We start from the raw sequence: 27,628 nt of genomic DNA on the forward strand, positions 1-27,628 counted from the left end.
ATCCTGCTGATCAGCTGGTTGGTGGGGGTCTTTACATATGGAGGCTGGGGGCTGCTTCTCCTGCCCCTCCAGTGCAATTTGAATCATGGTGGTGGGGGGAGGTGGCAGCCTGAGGCCTTCCTTCCCTGCCTCCACCATGGCTTGAGCAGATCCCTAAAGAATGGGGTAATTGTAGAACTGGGGACCACAAAAAACAATGGAACATGAGGTTGGTTTAAACCTCACAGGGCAATTTTGCCATTGGTGGCTTCTACTTCAACACTGTGTACAGCTTCTACTACATGAGGACCAAGAACCAGGCAGCCAGGTGAAGGAGGTAGAGTGGGTGTGGGTGTGTGGGGAGGTTAGCCTGAATGTCACATTGATTTTACCTACTCACATGCATCTCATGCTACTTGCATCTTGCCTAAGCAATAGTTTGAAAATGCTATTTTTAAAAACTCTCTTGAGCACTGATTAGTGTGCACCTCGCACATGTACATCTCACATCAGGCTCCCATCCTTTGATGGGGCTCCATTGATGCCCACTTCGGGGGTCAATAACTTGGGGGTATTCCAGAATGCCTCTCTGACTATGGAGGCCCGGTTACCACCATTGCCAGATCAGCCTTTTTCCATCTAGGCTGGTCAGAGAGTTGGTCCCATATCTCGCCCCCCACAACCTAGCCACAGTGACCCATGCAATGGTCACTTCCAGGCTAGATTATTGTAACTCTCTCTACATGGGACTGCCCTTGACCCTGCTCTGAAACTCCAGCTGGTGCAGAACGCTGCTGCATGGATATTGACGTTGTCGCCTGTATGGGCATGGATCCATCCATCCTGTGCTGCGTGAACTGTACTGGCTACCTATTGAGTACCGGATCCGGTTCGAGGTGCTGATACTTACCTTTAAAATCCTATGCGGCCAGGGGCCAGCATACCTCCAGGACCGTCTCTCCCTGTATGAGCCCCGTAGGTCTCTATGATCAGTGACCCAACACCTTTTGGTGATACATGGCCACAGAGACGTCCATCTGGCCTTGACAAGGGCCAGGGCTTTTTCAGCCCTGACCCCTGCCTGGTGGAATGAGATACCCCTGGAGATCCGAGCCCTGCAGGTTGTACTTCTATTCCACAGGGCCCATAAAACAGAGCTCTTTTGTCAGGCTATCAGCTGAGGCAGTGGACGTTATTGGCCTCCCCCCTTTCATTCCATCCCAGTGCTGTAGGACCTGCTGGACCTGGACAATAGGCCATGTTTGTGAGGCAGAATTTGCCATTTTAGTCTCTGCTCTGTAATTTTAGAATTTATTTATTTTAACTGGTTTTTAACTGTTTTTATTATGTAACCTGCCCTGAGCCTGTTCTGCAGGAAGGGCGGGCTACACAATTGAATAAAATAAATAAGTGTAGAGTAAACAAAGCATTTCTCTCTTCCTTCTCTCATAGTTACGAGATTCTTGAAGCAAACGAGGCACTGGAGCTGGACCCAAAAGAGCCAGGCGTGTTCTCTGGAAATCCCTATCCTTTTGGCATTGATCCGGTAATCAAATAGAGGTCTTCCTGTTTCAGGCATTTGGCAGGGGAGGGGGTTATCATTAGGAGGAATAAAGCATGGATCTTCTTAAATTCACTCATTGAGCCCTGAGAAAGAAATGGGGATTTGTGCCTAAAATAAAGGCAGCAGCGAGGGCAGCCAAGCATTTTTAGGGAAGATATTAGCAAAGCAGAGGCAGTTATTCAGAAGGCAGAAAGTAGGCCCAAGTCAAAAGCTGCCGTCTTTGTCTTTTGTGAGGACTTCTGCCTCTTTTATTGAGCCAGAATTCTGCAGGTAAAGGCTTTCCCGTATGGCTATGCTAGGAAAATCTTTTGTTGCTGAACGTCTGCCTGCCACACAGCTGATAAAAACATAGCACTGTGTGAGATATCAGAGACTGAGCACATGGCAACTGTTTTGGGGGCCAAAGCTTTTAATGAGTTATGGTTTCAAATAACAAAGCAACATGATCAGAGTTCCCAGACTCAACGCCAAGATAAATGTGATGCTGGGGATCTGTGATAGCCCCTAATGGTTGCATTTCCATGGTTGTTTAGATGAGATGCTTCCCAACTGATGGGAAGAGGAAAAGGCATGTCTGCATATGCAGAAAAAAGAACAAGCAACTGATATTTAAAACAAAGTTAGTCAGTTGATCAATGAAAAAACTTTGATGTCTAAAAAGAAATGTGTTGGTTTCCTTCAGAAAAAGGAAGAGGAGAATAGCATTCTGGGTGGGGAGGAGGGACTCAGTATGCAATAATTTCCACTGGCATTTAGAGGAGAGAGGAAGAATCTTTTTAAGTTCTACTGATTTCCAAAGGAGAGAACAATAAGCTTTTGTCTTCTAGTTTGCCATAGGGAGGGACAGGGCTTTTTTTTGTAGCAGGAACTCCTTTGCATATTAGGCCACACACCCCTGATGTAGGCAGTCCTTCTGGAGCTTGCAGTAGGCCCTGTACTAAGAGCTTTGTAAACTCTTGGAGGATTGGTTACATCAGGGGTGTGTGGCCTAATATGCAAAGGAGTTCCTGCTACAAGAAAAGCCCTGGGGAGAGATATGAAAACAACACAGGATAATGTCAGTCCATTCAAAACTGGAAGAAACTTCTTAAAGGCTTCAAATAATGTAACACTTTTTGATTAAGAAGAAGAATTGCAGATTTATACCCCAGCCTTCTCTCTGAATCAGAGACTCAGAGAGGCTTACAATCTCCTATATCTTCTCCCCACACAACAGACACCCTATGAGGTGGGTGGGGCTGAGAGAGCTCTCCCAAAAGCTGCCCTTTCAAGGACAACCTCTGCCAGAGCTATGGCTGACCCAAGGCCATTCCAGCAGGTGCAAGTGGAGAAGTGGGGAATCAAACCCGGTCCTCCCAGATAAGAGTCTATGCACTTAACCACTACACCAAACTGGATTAAAAATCCAGATGTCTTAAATGAGATGGCTAAAAAAAAGTCCATAAAAACAAATATACTACTACCATAAGCAGATTTTTCTAGATTCAGATTTTGGAGAACAGAACTCAGAAAGGGATGAAGTAGGTCTCCTTGAACACCACAGAACTCCAAATTTACAAGTTCAAGTATCTCTAGATCTTATGCATGAGAAATGAGTTGGCCCAGCCCCCATTGTTTTCAGTCTATTGAGCAAATAATTTTCTCTCCTAGCCCGAATGCCAGTGCTTATTGAATAAACACTTTTTAGTTGATAGACAAATTTCCCTTTAAAGTATTAATTATTGGGTCAAATTTGAATAAATGTATGCATCACCAGGCCCTCAGCACAGGTGCCTTTTTGAAGGACATTGAAAGAAATTCAAGATTCTGACTTTTGGGCTGAATTGTTGCTACTGGTGTAACTGACCATTAGATGGCAGCATTGGTTGCCAACAAACCTCTTTGCTGACTGGTCTCAGATGTGGAAGAATAGACTTTAGATGAGGGGTGTCAAACTCATTTGTTATGAGGGCCTGATCTGACATAGTAAATTAGACCTTGTTGGGTCAGGTCATATTGGGTTGGGCCAAGCCATGCTGGGCTGTGCCATGTGTGTATCTATTTAAGATTAGGTAGCAGAGATATAAACTTTATACAGGACATAGAGAAACACAAATATATCTGTTTAAAAATCCAGGTGGGCAGCCGTGTTGGTCTGAAGCAGTTGAACAAAGCAGGAGTCAAGTATATCTTTAAGACCAACCAAGTTTTGTTCAGAACGTAAGCTTTCATGTGCTCTCTAAGCACACTTCATCAGACAATACCTGATCTTTTCTGAATAAAACTTGGTCTTAAAGGTGCACTTGACTCCTGCTCTGTTCATATATTTTTTAAAAAACTTAAAACATGCTTAAAACGTTAGCACTCATTGGTTTTAAAGATGCTTTTTTTGTATTTCTTCCATGGGATCCAGGGAACTGGACAAAGGAAGCGCTGGCTGCTTCCTTCCTTCTCCAGGGGACCGGGGTGGGTGGGGGGAGCCTCAGCCAATAGAAGGAAGAGAGGCTTGGCTCAGTAGTTCTGCTGTGCAATTGAGAGAGCCTGGCAAAGCAAGCTATTACTCCCCCCTTCCTCCCCAAGGGAGGAGCCTCAGCCAATGGAGAAAAAAGAGGTTTTGCTCTGTAGCTCCTGTGCAACTGAGCAAGCCTTGCAAAGCAAGCTGTGATGCAGAAGGAAGCAAGAGAGAGGAGGAAGGAAGTAGATGACAGCCAGTTGCTCTGGAGTCTGATAGGCGCCCTCTGGGTGCTTGATTCAGCCCCCAAACTGCATGTTTGACACCCCTGCTTTAGATTGCCCTGAATAGGGTTATGATCTTGCACTCTCACCTTGGTTTACTTAATGAATCTTAATTCTATGTCATTTTTCAACCAAACTGGTTGCTAGATGGGCTTCCAAGACACATTAAAAACTGTTGAAAAATTCACAGAGGATCATATTGTCTTAAGGCTATCCAGACCACCCAACCAAAGGCAGGAGAGTTGACCATGTTCCCACATACACATGAAATATACCTTATACTGAATTCAACCACTGTTCTATTAAGGCAGGGGTGGGAAACATCCAGCCCAAGGGCCGTTTACGGCCCTTGAGATCACTTGGTCTGGCTCTTGGGGATTGCCGGCCTGAATCATTCTCCCTTGGCAGAGCACCATTTTTTAAGCTGATAATTGTGTATGGCCCTTGGCAGAAAAAAGGTTCCCCCCTCTCCCCGTATTAAGGTCTGCATGTACACACTGCTGGGCAATACAGCAATCATTTACCTCCTGAATTTTGTCTTAGCCATATCATAAAATGCAGTTGTGAATGGTTGTTATAGCAATAATGATAGCCAATGATTAATGTATGCAGCTGAGGCCAGTTTTGGTTATTCTGATTGGCAGTGGCCCTCCAATGTCATATCATCCTACCCTTTAACTGGAGATAACAGGGACTGATGAGACCTCTGCATGCAAAGCAGATACTCTGCCAGTTAGCCATGGCCCCCACCATGATGGATCAAACTGCTACACAGTCTAATCAAGTATGGCATAATGCAGGAATGGGCATATTGCTTCAAATTTGTCTACACCAAACCTTGTCCATGAATGAAACTTACAAGGGCTTACTCCCTGAGTCTGTTCTATATGGACATAGTACTTTCATCATGAATGTCATTGCCTGGAGCCAAAACACTGTTCTTGGGATGAGGTAGCTGCTGAGCTGTCAATATGGCTGCTCAAAGGTTACTGAAATCATATCATGTGCTATTCAGTGTAAGGTCATGGTGCATACTAGGGCAGGCTAAGTGGTATGGTCAGCAAAAAACTACCAAGTCATAGATGCTACCAGTGGGGAATATAGCAAGTCAAGAATGACACCTAGCACAGCTTAGGGCCTCTGGGCACTCTTATTTATAAATGGCAGAGTGTAATGTTATCTCACACTTCCTTCAAAATATCCTCTAAAGTGCCGTCGTACTGAGATTTTGGAGATATCTAGATATAGGACTTTTCTGCAGTCTCATTTTTCTCACTTGTGTTCATGTCACTTCAGGTTTGGGGTTTTTTTTCCTTCTGTTCCACAAGTGTTTTGCTCCCTGCGGAGAGATATGCAGGACATAAAGCAATGTAATATTGAAGTGACCACTAGAGGGAGTAAAACATATGTGAACAGAAAAACAACCCCTCAGGCAACACTAACACACAAGTGTAAAAAATGAGAATGTGTTGAAGCCCTTAATTTATACTTGACTGGATTAGATAAGCAGTTACCTGGAAAAGGGTTTATTTCTTGATAAACAGCCTTACTTTTTAGTATGCTATAAATCATTCTGAAGGAATATGATAGGTAATATAAAGCAATATAATATCCAAACCAAAATCACACAGACACTAGACAATCAAAAAAATGGAAATAAAGTCTCATGTAGATAATGTCTTAGCCCAAGTTCTCCAAACGAAGACCCAGGTGCTTTAATTTATTCATTTCAATTTCTTTTACAATTTATCAACAGTGGTTAGGCTAAGGAAATCAATATTAATAATTATTAAAATTATTATACAGAAATTAATTCAAATTATTAATCAATAATCAATTATTAAAATTGTTATACAGAAATTAATTCAAATTATTATACAGAAATTGTATTGTATTGTACTATTATGGATGCTCCATTTTGTTTGGGAATACTAAGGTAAAATAAAGTACCATGAGAAGTGACCCCATGCAAGAAATAAAAAACCTGTGCTTTTAAAATAAAAAGTTCAAAAAATTGCATTCAATTGTTGCAAGAGATTACATATGAAAATTCAGGTCAGCATTCTGCAAAACCAAGTGGAGAACATTTTTCCACTTCAGGGTACAGGTAGAAAGTTGCATGCTTCAGCATGTCCCCATTTCCCCCTCCCCTCGCCTCTTTCCTCGAACACAGAATACTAGGCTGAGCTCTCCTTCCTGAAATCTTGTTTTTCTATGTGTAGGGAGGGGTTATTCCGCTCCTGTGGACCAATCAGCTATTCATTCCAAAATTAGCTGTCATGGAATATACTAGACAAATTATTGTTTCATTCTGCTGAATATACGAAACAGCCCTTAATCAACTAACACTTGGAAGCAGAAAAAGCTATACTGTTATATTCAAAATCCTTTTTGTACCAGTTCTCCCTGAGCAATGTTCCATGTTCTTCTCCAGCCCTAATGTGTTTACCCAATCCAGTGATTGGCAGAATCTTAAATCAGTTTGCTTGTCTGGTGCCTTACTTTCTCTATTTGTTAAAATGCTAATGTTTTCCTTTGACATTCTTGGATGAAACAGCAGCTTCCCATTGACAGATGGTTGCAGTCTGGCTCTGTTTGTTGGTGTAGTCCTATTGAAGAATTTCACAACTAGCTTGGATAAAATGGGTGGCATTTTTGTGAAACTGAGTGGGATTATGCTTTCTCCCTTTATGATCAGATAACCTTAAAAGGCCCTATGCTCTCAAAGTTCCATAATTTCTCAGTTCTTATTTGTTTCCCAAGATCTGGAACATTGCTAAGAACAAGCTAACATTCTTGAACTCCTACAAAATGAAGATGTCTGTTGTCATGGGGATTACGCACATGGTCTTTGGCGTTGTACTCAGCCTCTTCAACCATATGTAAGTTTTGCTTCCCCGCAACTGAAAATGTTGTTGATGATATCCTGCTGTGAGCCATCTTGTAGGCATACAGGCAGTGGTGGGATTCAAATAAATTAACAACAGGTTCTATGCCCAGAGTAATCTTGCCGATATTAGGCCGATATTAGGACGGCCTCCCCCTCCCACCTAGGTTATCTCCACTTGCACTTAGGTTCGCACCCCACCAGCCACTTTGGTCCCTCAATTGTCTGACTCACTACTTATTTACTCAAGATTAATATTTGAAAACCCACCCTAATACTCCCTCTAATTGATTAGTTGAAAATTAATAAATTCATTCCCAGCATTATTAATAAATAATCCCCCATCAATCTTCCCAATTAATAAGCTAAAAATATAAATATGGATATATATTCCAATATATAAATATATAATAATAATTACATTTACCAATCAATTGACTAAAAAAACCCTGATTAATTAATAATAAATTCCAACTAGTGGTCAGTAAAATCTTATAGTCAGTGGGATGGAAGTCCAATTACTAAGTCAAGTTGAGTTAAGGAGGTAGATGATATATATTGTTCATGAGTGCTGTTCTTAAAGTGCCAGTGCGTTGTTATCAGAGTGCAGTTCGCATGGAAGTGGCTTTCTTGGGGCCTGGTAGTACTCACAGCTTGGTGACCTGGGGGGGGGGGGGTGAGACCTCCCCCGTGTCCTCTCAGCTGCTCAGTTGAGCCCCTACAGCTTTGGCCAGGGAAGAGCACAGCCCTGTCGGCACCACCTCTTCTCTGATCTTTCACAGCTCGGCACACACCCCGGGACTCCCCGTATCACCTGAGCCCCGTACAGGGCTTCCCAGTTGGGGAGTTCCCGGTTGCCCACCCAGCCGTGCCCAGGTAGTGTCCGCAGGGTGGGAAGGTGGAGAGTGGGGGGCGAACGTTGGGGGTGCCTACCAAGGCCAACACCCCAGGGGCAGTCCGCCACCTCACCCACTCACAATACTCCGTTCCTTGGGCTCCATCTGTCACAACCTCCGGCCACACCATGCAAATACACTCATTGTCAGCGGCGTTCTCGATGCACCGCCCGGCTCTGCACTCCTTTCCCAGCACTGCTCAAACTTCGCACACACTAGACTCCGCTTGCCCATTCGTCCAGTCCCTATGCTCACCTGCCTGTCACACGCCACCCGTTCGTATGGGTGTGGGCATCCCAACCGCTCTGCACTCCCTCCACTCGCCAGCCACTCCTCTCACCGTCCGACCCTGCCCGGCCAAACAGCGCAGTCCAGACCGGCGTCTCAGCCTCCTCCACGCTCATCGCGAGGCCCCGCCTCCTGAATCCACCAGCTCATTGTTCTAAGGCCTAGTTTTCACTCCTCTGCCCCTCCGCACCTTCCTCGTTCTCTCTCCCACGGTTCGAGCCCCGAGCACAACGCCAGTCCTGTTCGAGCTCCAGCCGTGGCAGCTCTCTGCACGGTTCCTGCCTCGCCTCCCTGACTCTCTGTCTCAGCTGCCCGACCGAGCCGCTCACCTTAGTCCACGGCTACAATGGCCACAGCCTCCAGCAACCTCCCATTCAATCACAAAGCAACATCTTTCCACCCGGCCGGCTTCCAAGACCCCCCTCCAGCCGACTCCATGTGCCTTGCCGCCCCACCAGCGACCTCTGCTCCGCACAGGCCACACTTTCCGGCTCTCCGTCCCAGTTGCCCGGCCAACCGTTCAGTCCAGACCGCGGTTGCAGCGGCCCCAGCCTCCGGCACTTCCCGCATGCCTCACTCAGCCAGCTTCCAGAGCCTCTCTCGCCGCCTCCCGGTGCCCCCACCGCCAGTGCTCCTCCAGACATGTTTCTCAGTTGATAAGTAAATTCAACAGACTCTACGTTTATGTAGTTTCGGTGTTTTGCGGTGTTTTTGTTATTTTTCCTCGGAGCCTCAGCACTCAGGCTCCTCACCATGCCACCATGTTGATTAGCAGATTAAAAGAGTTTGTTTTAAAAATTAACAGCAGGCACCCAGCCAACAAACGGTTCTGCCGAACTGATAGCACATTAGGTATCGGTTCTGTAGAACTGGTGCGAACCTGCTGAATCCCACCACTGCATACAGGGAGTTTTGAACTCGTTCCTGTTTTACCTTGAGATACCACAGACCGTTTTCCTGTCTCCACTCAGTATGCCATATGGGTGCTTGTATCTGTTTCATCTTATTTACTTCATCAAGGCCATGATGAACTCCCATCTGTAGCCTGGGGGTTCCTTTGGGGTGTCATGCTACCAGTCCTGGATAGGCCCCACTTCTTTATCCATCACTTCTCTTTGTGAAACTGGAAACATACTTGGACCCAGGTAGTTTTTCCAGATTGTGCTGAGTGTTCACATTATGTTTGGCCACCACTCTTTCCTGTCCCTGTATAACTCTCCGCTCCTGTTAATGACTATTCAGCTCACACATTCTCTCCTAGTTTTGCTTCTACCACTTTCTGCTATGCTTCCTGGCCCTGGAAACCTTTCCCAAGCCTGTCTGTCCTAGGGTTGCCAAGTCCCTCCGCTGCTGCGGTGGGGGACTCTTCTTGCGTGTACAAAGAGCACATAGTGTGATGGTGTCATCGTGCTGGGGACACTGTTGGATTCACAGTAAAAATTCTATGGTACCACAATGTCCCTACAATGTCCTACAATGTCCCCAGCACAGCACTCTAGGATTTGTGTTAAAAACTCTGTGGTACCATAGAGTTTTTAATGCAAATCCTAGAGCGTCCCTGGCATGATGATGGCACTTACAGGTGACATCATCATACAAAGCATGTTGTGTGATGATGGGGCTCTTTGGGGACAGGGATCCCCCCCGCACCCTGCTCCCCAAACCAGTGGATCCCCCGCCCGTAGCTGGAGCTTGGCAGCCCTAGTCTGTCCTACTAACTGTTCTTAGCCAGTTTGGTGTAGTGGTTAAGTGTGTGGACTCTTATCTGGGAGAACCAGGTTTGATTCCCCACTCCTCCACTTGCACCTGCTGGAATGGCTTTGGGTCAGCCATAGCTCTGGCAGAGTTGTCCTGGAAGGGGCAGCTGCTGTGAGAGTCCTCTCAGCCCCACCCACCTCACAGGGTGTTTGTTGCAGGGGAGGGAGATAAAGGAGATTGTGAGCCACTCTGAGACTCTGAAATTTGGAGTGGAGGGTGAGATATAAATCCAATATCTTCTTCTTCTATCCATTGCTGCCTTAGTTTATGAGATTCTCTACTTAAGACAGAATTTGACTTACTTTCAAGATTCATTAGCAGTTCTGTATCTTTTCTTATCCACAACATAAATATATATAATGGTTCTGTGGGAATTAGTTCTGTCATTTCTTCTGTGTTCCATAATATTATCTCCCTAAATTTTAATTTAATCACAGCTCAAAAACTAACATTTGTCTTAGTCAACTGTTATTACTGAAACTATAAATATATTTCAACCAGAATGAGATTAAATACTGTCTGTACTGAACTTTTACAAAGTTGTGTAAGTGACAGTTTATTCACATAATTATATTTATGTAAAATTTTAAGTGTTCCAAGTGCTTCACATACTTTCAGTAAACCTTATAATGCTCCTATAAGGTAGGCAACTATTGTTAATGTCATATTACAGATGGGGAACTGAGGCTGATGGGGAGTGGCTTGCCTAAAGTCGCCTAATGAGATTATGGTGGAGGCGAGATTTGAACTGGGGTGTTCTCAGATCGATATTTTGCCTCTTGTTTGCTACATGACACCATTGTACATGACCTTGTAAGACATTTTTGGTATAGTGGGGGGGGGGTCAACTGAATGAGAGTTTCCACATGGTTTTCCATCCCAATTTCACCATTGTCCATATATTTTTGGTGAACCTTTTTAAAAACCTTCCTTTGGCATGTCCGATTTTGTACATTGTCAGAACCTGACACAGCAAACTTTGACCATCCACAATAACGTTTTCTCCTTCTTCCAGTTATTTCAAGAAATCCATAAACATCATTCTCCAGTTCATTCCAGAGATGATCTTCATCCTCACCCTGTTTGGTTACCTGGTTTTCATGATTATTTTCAAGTGGTGCCAGTATGATGTCAGAGATGCCCAAACTGCACCGAGCATCCTTATCCACTTTATCAATATGTTCCTGTTTAGCTACAATAATGAAACAAACCCATTCTTATATAAACACCAGGTATGGACTTTTCATCTTCTGCTAATGCTTAGGGGGATGTATGTCAGTCAAACCCAGACTGAATGTACTAGGTTGGGTTTACAGCAGAAATGTCATGAAGTAACAGTCCCCAAAGGAAATGTGTTTTTATTAATGTGACTGCATAGGATGGGATTGAGACAGAGGAACCAATTTCCCACTAGCCTTATGCCGGTCTCATGCTCCTCTTCTCTGTGGGGCTTCTGTTGGATTTCACACTATCTGCCCCGGGGCTGCAACTAGCTTCGCCATTTTCATGCAGCAAACAGAAACTGGTTTTTAGAGGCTCTTGTTTGCTGAACAAAAGAGGCGGAGCACGTTACAGCCTCGGGGCAGCTTGTGCGAAATCCAATGGAAGCCCTGCTGAGAAGAGGAGAGTGAGAGTGAGAGTGAGGTAAGGCTAGTGGGAAATCAGTTGAAATGTAACTTTACATTGTGTATGTGTTTTAGTGACTGGATTTCATGAGGTTATATGTCAGGCTCATCATGTGGAAACACAGAGAAAGCAAGTAAAAAAAAAAAAATGAGGGAAAGGTCACCTGTTGGTAGTAACAACCCAGGGCCTACTAGCTGAGGACAGTTTGATACAATCAATTTATTCCACAGTCACCTTGATATGACCTTTCCCTGTAAAATAAATTGATTGTATCAATGTGCCTTTACTTCATCATGTCAACATACCCCATTGTGTGATTGTACTTATTTTACAATAGAGCAATACAGTTTGTGAAAATTTGGGAATGTAGGTTGGCTTTTGTTCCAGAATGCTCATAATTCTGCAAGTCTGTCCCAACCAGCCAGCCATTGCTTCCCTCATTTCCCGATGCCGGTGCTGATCGCTTCGAGTTATTCCACAATTCATTGCAAATGAACTGTAGGGCAATAGTGTGCTAACTGAAAGGCAATGGTTGGTTGACAGCTGCTCACCCAAAGGCTCTTATCTCTAAAATTGTGCTGTGGTTAGAATATCAAACACACTCAGCATGTTTGTCTCCTCCAGGTTGAAACTGTTAATTAAGTGTGACCTGTTGATAAGGATTCACAAGACTACCTGCACCAGACTGATAATTTCAGCAGAGTCAGAACGTGCCTCTAGGGTTGTAAACAAAATTAGCATTCACTCACTACTTGTTTTGAACTTCAGATTACTGCAGGATGACATATCTAGATTTTCCTTCACCATTTACACTTCTAGTTTTGCTCTGGCTAGCATCTGTCAATTCTAGGAATTTTAATGACTTTTTTTTGGAGGGGGAAGATGGGATGGGGGAATAAAAGCAAAGCTCAAGGTTGATTACTATATACACCTTTCAGATAGGAATTGTCACAGGGTGATAGTGCTCCATGGAGAGTTGGAATATTTATTTATTTTATTAGATTTATATCCCACCCTCCCCGTAATGGGTTCAGGGTGGCTAACAAGCAATAAAACACAACATAGAATATAAAGTATAAACACTCAAGAAATTACTATATCATAAAATAAACAATTAAAATTACACAAGATCTTCTCAAATATGATGATTGTGATGTTGTTACAGTAATGTTGGCCAAGACCAGGGCTTTTTTTGTAGCAAGAACTCCTTTGCCTATTAGTCTGCACACCCCTGATGTAGCCAATCCTCCAAGAGCTTACTGGGCTCTTCTTACAGGGCCTACTGTAAGCTCCAGGAGGTTTGGCTACATCAGGGGTGTGTGACCTAATATGCACAGGAGTTCCTGCTACAAAAAAAAGCCCTGGCCAAGGCTATCAGTTATGTGGCAACTTGACAGCTATCTCCCATTAGTTATTGAATGCAAGGCAGAATAGTTCAGTCTTACAAACCCTGAAGAACTGTGAAAAGTCCCACAGGGCTCTGAGTTTTCCTGGCGGTAGTCACCCGGGTATCCTTTGGCCTGGGGATTGTTAGAAGATTTTGAGATCCTGAACTCAGTGCTCTCTGGGGCACATGTGGAGAAAGGCAGTCCCAAAGGTAGACAGGTCCCAGGCCATATTGGGCTTTAAAGGTTAGCACCAGCATTTTGAAACGAATCCGGAATGCCACAGGCAGCCAGTGGAGTGTTTTCAACACAGGTTGAATATGTTCCCGTGTCGGGAGCTCTAATAACAACCTGGCCACTGCATTTTGCACCAGCTGCAGCTTCTGGATTTGAGACAAGGGCATCCCCATGTAGAGGCGTTACAGTAGTCTATCCTCAAGGTGACCATAGCATGAAATAAAGTATGAAGAGAGAATGACATTACTGAAATTAAAGCATAGCTGTACAATATCCAGAGCTTTTTTAAAAATAGGAACTCCTTTTCATATTAGGCCACACACCCCTGATGTAGCCAATCGTCCAAGAGCTTGCGGTAGGCCCTGTAATAAGAGCCCTGTAAGTTCTTGGTGGATTGGCTACATCAGGGGGTGTGGCCTAATATGCAAAAGAGCTCTTGCTACAAAAAAACCCCTGACAATAGCTGGTCACACCTAGCATGGTATTCAGGGTACACCCTACAGGCATGGAAATGGCCTCTCATGCACAGCAAACTGGCTCACATGAAACTTTCAAGGTCAGGCTTGCTCAGTAGTATAAGCAACCAGGAAAATCTACTCTTCTGCTGGCTTCAGACCATCTTTACTTAACTATTGCAAGTCTGCCTGCCAAAGGCAGGAGGAAACAAAGGAAGCTGGCCCCAACCCTCAGATGCTGCAGGAAGACCCAATGAACAAAGAATAGACTTTGTAAGGTGCAGAGGGAGAATCTCAGGCTGAAGCCAGCATGCCACACCTGCAGCCCTGGCCCTGAAGCAAAAGTCCTGCAGCTGCCAGCCTTACCCTCAGGGTCACCAGAGCCCTTAGAACACCAGAGAAGGTGGGCCCAGAGGGAGATGCAGGATCAGCACTGTAACCCATGGCTGGCAGCTCAGCACTGGTCAGCCTCTGCCTGTGAGCTTGAGTTACCACAGGATCAGGGATGGCAGCCCTGTAGGCTGCTCAGCCATGGATAAGCTGTGCTTCCCTCTGCATGACTCAGCAGGTTGATGAGTTGCATCTGTCGTTGAATGACTCTTCATGATAAAAGCAACCAGAAGAGGATGAGCCAGCATAAAAGCAACTTGTCCCCCACCCTTGTGTGCCTGTCATTGGTCCTGTTTTTTTGTTATGGACCTCTGTGAGTTTGGCTTCTCAGACTGTGACCTGGCATACCTTTTGGATTTGCCCAGTAGTACTGGATACTTTGCTTTGACCCCAGGACTCTGTTTTGACTGTGTGCTTTGTTTCTCCCTTGGTTAACTGCCTGAGCCTGGACACTTATTTTTGCCTCACTTTGACTGACGCACTTGTTGACTAGCTATAAAGAGGAGCTCAACATTCAGAGGCAGCCAGGGCCAGATCTAGGGGGAACAGGGGGGCGCCTGCCCCAGGCGCCACCAGAGGGGGGCACCAAATTGGGTATGGAGTCCATTCTATTCAATGGGTCCATAAGATAGAATGGGCCCATAAGGAGGCATCATTTTTTAATTTTGCCCTCCCCCTCAAAAAACATGTAGATCCAGTCCTGAAGGCAGCAAATCCCCTAATACCAGTGTAAGAAGGCAATATCAAAGCAAGGCCTTGGCCTCTATGTGTTTTCTTGGCTCTCCAAGGCAACTGGTTGGCCACTGTGTAAAACAAGATGCCTGCCTAGAAGGACTCTGCTGGTCTGATCCAGCAGAACTTTTTCTTATGACTGTTATGACTGAGCCTAATTCATAAACTAGTCCTAATAGTGGCAGATATGGAAGTGGACTGCTCAGAAGCAGGTCAAGCTGTCTGGATGATCTGACTTGAAGAATTCAAGTTGGCTAACCTTTCCCAAAAACACACAGAGCTTTAGCTGTAGATTAGTAAAACTCTTGCCTATCACAGGCCAGGTCTAGCTGTCTGTTTTAGTAACTCCTGGGACTAGAACGTGGGAATAAGGAAGTTAACAGAGCAACTGCTGGGAAAGTAGAACATTTTTATATCAACAAAGCTGCAGGTTTCCTTCCATATGAAAGGCAGATATGTAGATAGGCATACAGAGACTTAATAGCATTGTCTCTGAGAGTTACTGAGGCTAGCCAAATCCAGCTACTTTGTACACATTTGTAAGTAAGACACATAACATCACTTTCTGCTCCAGATTACATAAAAAATGTCAAACAGGAGTTTACAGGAGCCAATCAGCTCAGATAATAATGATTAGCAAACACAAATGATTTATTAGAATACCCTTGAGCAAGAAATGTACACATCTCCCATGCCAAGCAAATAATCTTCAATTCAAAACACTGTTAGGAAGTGGAGAAATATCTTTCCTAACAGACATAATTAACCATGTCAGTAACAACTTCTAAGTTGAAGTGTCTCTCAGGAAATCTCTCAGTAATTTTACCATCTCTGGCCTGAATAATAGTGTTTCCAGAAGCCACAGGATAATTAAACAGACTGAGTCTCTGGTTTAAAGCAAATTTTGAGCATATTAGATGGTGGGGTTAATCTGCCTGACAGAAGCTTTCAACATCTGCCTTTCAGGCAGAAAAATTAGGAACTTCCGGCTTTGGTCAGATTTAAGTTAGGAAGTCACATAAGACTTCAATTATAAGTATAATATAAATGTATTGAAAATGGATATAAATCCAGATCCACATCTCTACATTTGCTTTATAATGTCAATGTTGTCTCTTGGAATCTCTGGCCCAAGAGGTGCGGGAGGGAATGATGGAGATCTTGTGCAGTTAGCTACAGGTTTGGGCTTTAGATAATTATGCTGTAAGCCTGAGAGTCTAATGCCAATGGCTACAGAATGTCTTCATAATAGCTTCTACAAGCTTTGAGAACATAGAAGATAGTCAATGCCTGAGGAAAACGTGCTTTATTTAAACCAGTTAGGCTAGGATATGGAAGGGCTACTACATGGGAAAAAGCCTTTAAGATGATTAGAAAGAAGAAACTTTTTCTGTGGGCATGTTATAGTGGAATGTTACACTCTGTCTTCTTCACTGACTGGATTGCCCAGTTAAGTCTACTTTTTTGCTGTCTCTGTGCAACCTCTGGCTTATATCTCATCTTGTCTTGCAGCTGGAAGTACTCATAATGAATCATAAACCATTTGGTATCCCCCTCCACCCAGACCAGGAATTAAGCAGTTTTGTATATAAGTGATCAAACTTCTCTGAAGGGATTTTCTCACCCTGGTAGAGTCTTGTCACTCTGGCACTCTTCTCTCTCCCAGCTTCCACATGGAAGTTTTTCTCCATTATTTAAAAATGGAAGCCCTATTTTTTGTTTGGAGATTCCATATAATGTCATTTTGTAATCCTCCTCTTTCCAGATGCTGGCCTGAAAGCATGGTGAGCATTGTATTGCTTGTCAGGGTCCTGCCCACGTTAGCAACATTTTTCTGCCATCAGCCCCTCAGAGGCAACATTTTCCCTGCATTACTTTTTTGTCTTGCCATCAGAAGGCTTTTAGAGGACTTTAAAAGAAACCAGTTAACTGCTATAGAGCTATAATGCTGCGGCACTATAATGCTATAGCACTAGAAATTACTGCTTTTTTAAAGCCCTACAGTAACTCTTTGATGGCTCAGCGGGAAAAAATGCAGGGGGCATGTCAGCCATGAGGAGATGACAGGAAAATGCAGAGAAGACTTTTTTTTTATGGATGCTCTGTCACTAATGTGCATGCCTCTGTATTCACAGTGGCTATGCAAGCAATGTGGAGAATCCTCAACACACTGACAGCAGCATTTTTCGCAAACACATATCTTGTGAGTGATCACAATGGTACTATCTCACAACGCTGCAGAATGTGTATGAATACCACACAGGCTGGACAATTTAGAATGGTCTCATCACCTGATTGGAATGGTGGGATGGTGACTGGGTAGAAAAGGTCCATGCCATCACTGCATCCATATGAATTCAGTGTTCACAGATGGCTAATGTAGAGAAGCAAATCCCACGTGACTGCAGATATATGTGAAAAGAGGCATAATGATAGATGGTAAAAGGCCTCACAGTGTGTGCAGATTTGTAGTAATGTTATCTTGATTTATTGAGATTCTGAATCCAGATTTTCTGTAAATCCATTGGGTGAGGTGTGCTGCTGTCTTTCAGTGTTATAGAACCATGTTCTGTAACAGGGGTGGGGAACCCTTTTTTCTGCCAAGGGCCATATGCATACTTATAACATCATTCGCAGTCCATAAAAAATTATCGACTTAAGAAACAGTGCTCTGCCGAGGAAGAATGATTCAGGCTAGCAAAATTAATGCAAATAATTGCTTTTCTATTTGAAGTCATGTGTGGAGAGCCTTATCTGGCACACACACACACACACTTGGCCAGCCGCCCTAGGCAAATTCATAGGTCCAGGACTTTTTTGTAGAAAAAACCCAGCAGGAACTCAGTAGCATATTAGACCACATCCCCTAATATTAGCATATTAAGTCACACCATCTGGGATGATCAAGTGCAAACTGAACTGTGACAGTAACTTTTCCATGCCCTGCGGCTATTCTGGTCAGCCAGCCAGGTCCCAGGGAGGCTGCCACACAGTACATTTGGGCCCTGTGATCCCTGCCTGGCTGTGGGGAGGCTGCTGCACAGTGCAGCTGGGCCCCACGATCTTCACTGGCCAGCCAGGCCCCAGGGAGGCTGCCACATGGCTCGGTTCGGTCTAGCAATCCCTGAGGGCCACACCAAGTGACCTCGAGGGCCTTATACAGCCCTCGAGATGAAAGTTCCCCACCCCTGTTCTATGAGAGAAAGAGAGAAAGAAAGAAAGAAAGAAAGAAAGAAAGAAAGAAAGAAAGAAAGAAAGAAAGAAAGAAAGAAAGAAAGAAAGAAAGAAAGAAAGAAAGAAAGAAAGAGAGAGAAAGAAAGAAATTAACTTGAAATCCTTCATGTTTTTGAAAATGTATTGTTTCTAGCAAGAAGTGCAAACCTTCCTGGTAATTATGGCCCTGATTTCTATTCCGTGGATGCTTTTGATTAAACCCTTCATCCTTCGTGCTAATCACCTGAAAGCTCAGCGTATGGTAAGAATGACGATCTCTGACAACATTGGACTTTTATATGCATTGCATGTGGCATGTGAGTCAGTGTTAGTGAGTCAAGTTAGGTGAGTCAAAGACTAGACATAAATATGATGGTGTTGTCTTCACCTCTGCTTGACTATCAATACCTTCAATGGATAATCAATGTAATTAAGCCTGCTCTGAATTCTCTGGTGAAGTCTCAGGTAGCTTGGAATCTGAATCATGAGTTCTACTTGGTGATGCGGCATGCAACAAAAGGTACAGCTGATTGTGATCACAATTCCTGGAAATCGGCATCTGCACACTACGTCAAGTTCCAATATTGAAAGTTAATTAATACATTAAACCAGTTTGATGGTTCTTCTGTGTTCCCAGAGACCTATGAAAATGGTAATTTGAAGTAGATAGTTATTGCTAAAAGTGAATTCTAATTACCCTTACCAAATCATGATACCCAGGGGCCCTTACAGTTAACTGCTTCTAATAGTAAGACGGATGGCCAGTGCCAATCAATAGAATAGCAAAACATAAACAATCCACAAACAATGTTTGGCAATGTTCCCTGCAAAAATTGAAGAAGGTGATGATAAGACACTCCACCCCCCGACCCCAAAAAATAACAGCACAGTGAAAACTACCGTAAATGTTGTGGGAGGAATAGAATTCTGAAGACATTTGAGCATCAGTTAAAGGAAAATAGGGGAAATTGGCCTGTTTAGCTCTGTAAGTGGTTATCATTTCTTGGAGATTCCTGTGAGCCATCAACATGTTTGGTTTAAAAAACTGATAAAATGTAGTGTAGATATATGCCCAAAGTAACTTATGAAACTTGGGAAATAAAAAAACATTTTCTTGTTGATAAAGGGTAACATCTGTTTGAACCAGAAAGTGAAAACCATACTCTGCTTTTACTTCCTAGCTCAAAACCAGCATCCAGAATATTTTAGAGAGAACACAGATGGTTCTTGGTTCTAAAGGCAAACTGATCAGATTGCATATAATGGCCTTTTCTGGAAGCGCAATACCTGACTTGTATATGAAAGGCAGGTCCCTTTTGAGAAAGATGTTCAAATATCTTTGACTTGGAATTTCCGGAATCAGACAATTGTCCAGCAAGCTTATGCAGCCCCTGATCTGGCTGTGTATCTGATTTTTTTTTAAACTTTTTTTTAGCTATAGGTCAATTTATGACAATTTGATTAGACAAGAGATATTTCTGAGCCATGTCTTTAGGGTTGCCAAGTCCAATTCAAGAAATATCTGGGGACTTTGGGGGTGGAGCCAGGAGACATTAGGGGTGGAGCCAAGATCAAGGCTATGACAAGCATAATTGAACTCCAAAGGGAGTTCTGGTCATCACATTTAAAGGGACGGCACACCTTTTCAATTCCTTCCTTCCATAGGAAATAATGAAGGATAGGGGCACCTTCTTTTTGGGCTCATAGAATTGGACCCCCTGGTCCAATCTTTTTGAAACTTGGGGGGTATTTTGGGGAGAGGCACTAGATGCTATACTGAAAATTTGGTGCCTCTACCCCAAAAAACAGCCCCACCAGAGCCCAAGATACCCACAGATCAATTCTCCATGATTTTCTATGGGAATAAATCTCCATAGGGAATAATAGAGTTCCCAGAAGACATTTCCCTCCCCTCCCCCTGCTTTCTGACAACCTGAAGTGGGGGGAGGGTGTCCAAACCCCGGGGGATCCCCTGCCCCCACCTGGGGATTGGCATAGGGTTACCAAGTCCAACCCCAGAAATATTTGGGGGTGGAGCCAGGAGACTTTGGGGGTGGAGCCAGGAGACACTGGGGTGGAGCTAGGGGGAAGGGGGAAATGGCGCCGGGGAGCGTGGCGAGCCGCCCCGCAGCTGCCGCCTCTTCTCTGCTCGCCGTGGCTGCTCCTCCGAGATGGGCTCAGCCTGAGCCCATCTCGGAGGAGCAGCCACGGCGAGCGGAGAAGAGGCGGCAGCGGCGCGGCGGCCTCTTCTCCGCTCGCCGTGGCTGCTCCTTCGAGATGGGCTCAGCCTGAGCCCATCTCGGAGCAGCAGCCACGGCGAGCAGAGAAGAGGCGGCAGCAGCGCAGCGGCCTCGCCCGCTCCGCCTCTGGGGTGGAAGCGGAGGGGGGGTGGAGACGGGCCGGGGGCATGGCGAGCCGCAAGTCCGGGTCCTAGAAGGGCCCGGATTTACGGCTCGCCATGCTCCTGGCCTGCCTCGCCCTCCCCTGCACTGCTGCTGCCTCTTGGCTGCTCCTCCGAGATGGGCTCAGCTTGGGCCCATCTCGGAGGAGCAGCTGCAGTGGGCGGGGAGGGGGTGGGAGTGGCGCGGCGGCCTCGCCCGCTCCCCGGCGCCGTTTCCACCCCCTCCCCCCGATTCCGTTTTTTTGGGGAGCGGGGGAAGAGGGTGGAAATCCTGGGGTCCCCCGCCAGGGCGGGAGGGTTGGGAAGCTTAGATTGGCAACCCTAAATGTCTTCTAATTTATAAAGAAAATTCAAAGCAGTTTGGAGGCCCAGATCAGATTGGGAGAGAGGTAATGGGGAAGGGTTTTTAACCATTTCCCCTGTGCTTGTTCCTTGTCTAATTCCTACCCCACCCCAGCTGCCAATTGCCCTGGAGACATTTAGATCAGGAAAACAACATGGGTGAGAGTTAAACCCTCCCACTTCTGAGATTAGGGCACCTTGTAGCTACTTAGTACTAAATACAAAACAAAGGATTTCCTGCTTATGTACTTTTTGTATCATTAGTTAATGTAGATTTTCCGGGCTGTATGGCTATGGTCTTGGCATTGTGAGAGCTGAGAAGGTGGTAGGCAGATAATTTATATCTACTCAGGAAGGTGGGGTAGGGCCGAGTCTTCTCACTTTGACCCACAGAGAACTCCAATTTTCTGGGTTATGCCTCTGAGGATACCAGTCACAGTTGCTGGCAAAACAGCAGGTCTCACAATGCCAAAACTATGGCCATAGAGCCTGGAAAATTAAAGTACTCTGAAAAGGTGGCATATTAATTTTCCAAATAAAGAAAATACATATATGTGGATCTCACTTTAAAAAGTTTGAGAATCACTGCCCTAAAATATAATGAAGCCTCAGAAGGGGCGGGGAGGCAAACACAAACCAACTCATGAGAAATCACATGTGGAGAGCCAGAGTTAACCCTCCCTATTCTTCATATCAACCCTTTCTGCTACTGTTTTTCAGAGCAAAAGTACAGGTTGTGAGTTCGAGTAATGTAACTCCAGTGTCACATATAGTTTGATTCTGAGTTTCTAGTATATCAGGAGGTGAAATTGTTGTCTTATAAATTCCTTGAAAGACAGATGAAGGAAAATGTATGTTATGTGTATTAATTTTATACTAATGTTGGCAGTAGCAATGTGAAATCTCTTTATACTTATTTATTTTTAACTACTTCAGAGATCAGTATTATGTCACTAGCATGTCATGCACATTCTGGAAGAAGGCAGAAGTCCACGGGGTTTCCATTAACATACTGGTAACATCAGTAATCTTCTTTCTTGTAAGCTGGTATCTCCTGAAATGTCGGAGAGTCCCACTGGCGACGTTGAGGTGGAGATCATTAAATCTAAACTTTCTGAGAAATCAAGCCAAGAAGACCACAGTGATGGTGGCCATGGGGGACATGATGATGGTGATGAAGAGGTAGGATTGTTGAACAAGCAGACTTAAAGAAGGGCATTGGAAAACCTGACCTCTCCCCCCTCACATTTGTGCATGTGTGCAAATATTTACTAAGGTAAAACCTGTACTTTACAAATGTGGATGATAAATTCCTGGCTGCCACTTGACCCCCTCTCCTGATTTAAGGATAAGGCTTAATTAAGGATAAGGCTTAATTAACCCCTCCATTCTGCTGCATGATGATACGTTCCTGACTGCTACAAACCTTTATTCCGTACATGATACAGTCTGGTTTGCTGTTTGATAGAATACTAGCTGCCAATATGTGCTTGATTTTTTAAAAACCTACCTTACAACATTTTAATTATATTTCATTATATACATAATATCGGCAACAACACTTACAGTTGTATACATAACATTTAAAAAATAATAGAACAAAATAGGAGTCAAGCTGCACCTTTAAGACCACCTTAGTTTTATTCTGAACGTAAGCTTTCGTGTATTCTCTAAGCACACTTCATCAGACGAGGAATCCGTTACAGTGAGCAAAACCACAAGTAGCTGGTAGTCAGTAGCTCAGAATGCAAACTGGTACAAATTTAAGAACCAATGACAGTATAGTAAAATTATCTGGTACGGAGTGGTTTAGAATGGAAAGTAGTAAAAAAAATTAAGATTCAATGACAGAATAGTAAAATTAACAAATTGAACAAACCTTTGATCTGAGTAGCATGAGCATGCGAAAGCAATAAAACAGTAATATGTCAAAATGTGAATGTCTGTTAATGACTATATTAACTTAATACAATTTAGTCATTAACAGACACTCTCACATTTTGACATATTACTGTTTTATTGCTTTCGCATGCTCATGCTACTCAGATCAAAGGTTTGCTCAATTCATTAATTTTACTATTTTGTCATTGAATCTTAATTTTTTTTTTACCATTTTGCATTCTAAACCACTCCCTACCCGATAATTTTACTATACTGTCATTGGTTCTTAAATTTATACCAGTTTGCATTCTGAGCCACTGACTACCAGCTATGTGTGCCTTTGCTCACTGTACCGGATTCCTCGTCTGATGACGTGTGCTTAGAGAGTACACGAAAGCTTATGTTCAGAATAAAACTAAGTTGGTCTTAAAGGTGCAACTTGACTTCTATTTTGTTCTACTATTTCAGCCGAACACAACTGACTACTTGGATCTATTTAAAAAAATAATTGTATGGTACAGATCATATGTTCAGTTTGCAGACTCACAAGACAAGTCATGTGTTTGGCATGAACCAAATTTCAGATTTCTGTGTGATGTGTAAGTATATCAACAGTGTTAACAATAACTGAGCTCTTGGTGTTTCTAGATGCATGCAAAGTTCTATCAAAACAGTGGCTTGGATCTTGTAGTAAATCTCCACAAATGAAAGATAGTTCTGCCAGCAGTACAGGGCTCCCCCCAGCTCACTGTGCGCAAAATTCCCCCACCCCAAAGCTTCTCCTGGGGACAGAGGACTCCCAGGAACAGCAGGAGGGGGCAAATTAGAAGTCCTCAGTGGCATGGGGGAGCTAGAGGTCCTTCCGTTACTGAAAAACTACCATGAGACTGTTGCCCAAGTGGGCCATTGCCTGATGTGCCAATGTCCAATAATGAATACAGCCAGTGAGATTCCAGAAGCAGACAGAACTTATTTGAATAAAGGGAACCTTGGCAGCAAAACACAGAGGAAGTAGTAAGACATCAACATTCACTTTCTATATAGTGTGACAAACAAGTCTGAGACATGGGCAGATGTCTTATGCTTACACAGCTTAAACTTCATTCATGTCTATATAAGTTCCTTTCCTAAGCATATGTTTTCCTTTCACTTTATTTGGAATAATCCAGAAATAGTTGTGTTTTTCTGTAAACCTTACAAAACCATTTTTTCAGTTGTCAGAAACTGTCCTGCCTACTCAGTTATATCCTGGAACATCTTACTCTCTTGCCCATTTCACCACATCCTGTTTTGTACCATAACTGAAATTAGCGAAGCTTGCTCAAGGAACACTCAATAACAAGAAAATGGTGTTAGTCTTGCTAGCTTGCCCATCAAGATCCAAGCCAAAATCTCAAACAACTAGAATGAAACAATAAAAGCTAATATATCATATATTTAACAGATAAATATAATAACTATTAGTATGCAGTGGTACTTAGGTACGTAAGTGCTATCAAGTTGCAACTGATTTAGAGTGACCCAAGTGAGAGGCTTTCAAGGAAAGTGAGAAGCAGAAATGGTTTGCTGTTACCTTTCTCTGCAGAGCCTTCCTTGGTTGTCTCCTCTCCAATTACCCACCTACTTAGCTTCTGAGATGCACATCAAAATATAAATACAATCATCCTAGGTACATAAATGGTTAAATGGTATACAAAGAATCAACTGTCCACTTTAGGAGTGTGCAAAAAAAAAATCATTATTTTAATTATTCTGGTCCATTGGACCCCAAAAATATTGTTTCTCCAAATATTCCTGGATACCAGTATCAGTTTTGTATTGGTATTCGGGTAAATATTCAGGAAACCCAAATTTATCTGGCTCCATTATACCCCATGGGGACCATCCCTATAGACTACAATGGAGAAGGGATTTAAACTTTAAATCCCTGCTGAGCTCTGGAACTCAACTCTGCAAGCATTTCCTTGCTGAACTGAGTCGCAAAGTCATGCTGCAGCAGCAGTATGAGTCAGCTCAGCAGGGATTTAAGCTTTAAATGGTTGCTGAGTTTAGTCACTGGCATGACTGGGCGAGTGAATCTTCGCCTGAATAAAAGCTGAATTTTATCGGCTTTTATTTGGGTGAAGCTCTTTTGGTAGCCAAATACAGATCTTTTATCTATATTCGGCTGAATAAATGGTTGATTACCATTGTTGCTGTATCTGTTAAAGGAACACTCGCAAGTTGTTTGTTTATTTAAACGCATGTGGTGTACTCCCTACACTTGCTCCAGCTAGTCACTGTCTTTCAACTTTTCATTATAAATGTTTGAAAGTTATGAAAACTAATAACACAAAAGGGGCCATTTGTTACGTTTAGGCTGTACAATCTTGTAGGAAGGCAGGCAGATTGAATGAGTACACAGTCTCCAGACTGGATCAGGAAAGAGCTAAAAAAACTGAAACACCATCAATTTTCCTCTCCAATGACTTCACTAAACATTGCTTCTGAAGCTGCCATGTACAAGACCCATAAACTGCTGGATTTGCTTAAACGCATTCACAACTCTTTAAACATCTTCATATTGAACTTGGCGCCATCCAATGAACTTGATGGCAGTCAGTTCAATACAGTCAAGGGAAATTAATTCTTTATGCAGTGCATAATTACCACTGCTGCAGGAGACAGGGAGAGCTTCTAACTTAGATGGTTTTAACAGGAGATAAATTCATGGAAGGAGTAGGTCCATCAGTGGCTATTAGTGACAGTGGTTAAATGGAACCTCCATGGTCACAGGCATACTACCTCTGAAAAATAGCTGCTAAGGAGCAACAGCTGTGGGAGGTTTTGACTTTGTTGGCTTTCCAAGGACATCTGGTCAGCTACTGTGGGAGACAGGCTGCTGGACATTGGTCTGAGCCTGCTGGGCTCTTTTTCTCTTATGTTATCAAAGTATGGAAGTAGATGTTACATCAGATATGTTGCTTCTGCCAAAGTCAGCAGCTTCATGTCTTATTCTCTACTCTAAATCTAGCCCAGTCTTGTCAGATCTCAGAAGCTAAACAGAGTTGGCCCTAGTTTATACTAGGATGGGAGACCACCAAGGAAGTCCAGGGTTGTTACACAGAGTCAGCCAATGGCAAACCAGCTCCATTTTTCTCTTGCCTTCAAAACCCTACAGGGTCAACATAAGTCAGTTGTGACTTTACGGCAATTTTCGTTACCAACAAGTCAAAGGACACCAAGTACATACTTGTGAGGTCATCATGTGCTGAATTCTCCTGCTCCAGAAAGCCTTTCAAGCAGAATACAGCAGGACAACTTCACATAATGTCCCAGGTGTTTACAGATGTTACTGTTGAAACAGGAGGAAAAGACACAGTTGCAGACCCTGTACCTGCTGTAACATCTCGTTTTTCAGCCTAGGGTGAAGTATTAAAATAACAGGAGACTTTATGCAGTAGCCTTTTAGTCTACACCTTGTGTGAATGCCTGTTTAGAATAGCCCATACTTTCCTTATTATATCACAGGGAACAATACATAGCAGGATGCCACGATTTCACTTTACTGATTTTGAACATTGAATTTATTTGACCATTCTGGATGTAGCAGAGACAACACTGTTTTCATGTGCTGGCATGATTGATGGAGGTGGCATGATTGATGGAGGTGCCTCAACTTTTAAAGACAGTTTAAATGGTTTAAGAAACCCTAGTTCCCAGCCAGGAAGGCACTAAGTGGTAGAGCATCTGCTTGGTATGCAGAAGGTACCAGGTTCAATCCATCTCCAGTTAAAAGCACTAGGTAGGAGGTTAAAAGGACTAGGTAGGAAGACCTCTGCCTGAGACCCTGGAGAACCACAGCCAGTTTGAGTAGGCAACAGTGACTTTGATGGACCAATGGTCTTTCATGCGTTCAGCTTGAACGTAAAACAGAGCTCTTCTGCAAGGCCTTCCGGTGAGATTTGGGCATCTGATTCCCATCTGCCCCTCTTGCTGTATTCTGTACACTGGCAGGACCTGCCTTTGACAGCTCATTGTTTTGAAATATCTGTGCCTTCACCAGCATGCCTAGAGCAGATTAATAGATTACAGCCATTTTGTGCTTAACTAATATTATGGATTACGATTTATTGATTTGACAATTAAAGGATTTTAATGGATCAATTCATATGTTTTTATGTTGTTACCCACCCTGAGCCTGTCTTGGTGAAATGGGCGGGATATAAATCTCATAAATAAATAATAAACACATTAAATATATCTAATTCAAAACCTGGCCATAGAGCATGGATCAAAACATCTGCACAATAGGATCAGATACAGCAGGGAAGAGGTTTTTACAAGTCTGGATTTTTAGAAAAATCTTGAGAGCTGGAGAGTACCTTACAAGATATCAGCAGCCATTTTGGATTACCTAGGATAGGGGTGGCCAACAGTAGCTCTCCAGATGTTTTTTGCCTACAACTCCCATCAGCTCCAGCCAGCATGGCCAATGGCTGGGGCTGATGGGAGTTGTTGGCAAAAAACATCTGGAGAGCTACCGTTAGCCACCTCTGACCTAGGCAAATAAAAAACAATAGTGGTAGGCCAAAGAGTCAGGAAAGAAGACCAGGGGGAAGGTGAAGCAAAGCCAAGGGGAGGGGGAAAGAAAAATGGAGCCAAAGGAGGACATGGGGGCTAGAGGGAAGACATGAGGAATGGAGGGAGACTGTGTGTGGAGGGAGGAATTTGGGAATTTCCTGCATTGTGCAGAGGATTGGACTGTCTCTAGATGATCCTGGAGGTCCCTTCCAACTCTAAGATTCTAAAGGAGAGAAGAAAGGAAGAAGGAAAAGGGAGATACTACAGTGACTGTAAGGAGGGAAGTAGAAAGATTGTGGGGATCAGGTGGGGGAGT

The 27,628-nt window shown here is 43.7% G+C and overlaps 1 protein-coding gene across 2 annotated transcripts in view; it reads left to right on the forward strand.

Moving 5' to 3' along the window:
- The window catches only part of ATP6V0A4 (ATPase H+ transporting V0 subunit a4), a 66,704-nt gene that overhangs the window by 31,858 nt on the left and 7,218 nt on the right, over positions 1-27,628 (forward strand). For both annotated transcript variants that reach the window (XM_060245650.1, XM_060245652.1), the window contains 5 exons: positions 1,432-1,525; positions 7,022-7,140; positions 11,103-11,319; positions 18,280-18,387; positions 21,913-22,050. In XM_060245650.1, the coding sequence (XP_060101633.1) occupies positions 1,432-1,525; positions 7,022-7,140; positions 11,103-11,319; positions 18,280-18,387; positions 21,913-22,050 (676 nt within the window). The remainder of the gene's footprint in view (positions 1-1,431; positions 1,526-7,021; positions 7,141-11,102; positions 11,320-18,279; positions 18,388-21,912; positions 22,051-27,628) is intronic.

This window comes from Heteronotia binoei, chromosome 8 (assembly GCF_032191835.1).
Source record: "Heteronotia binoei isolate CCM8104 ecotype False Entrance Well chromosome 8, APGP_CSIRO_Hbin_v1, whole genome shotgun sequence".
NCBI lineage: Eukaryota > Metazoa > Chordata > Lepidosauria > Squamata > Gekkonidae > Heteronotia > Heteronotia binoei.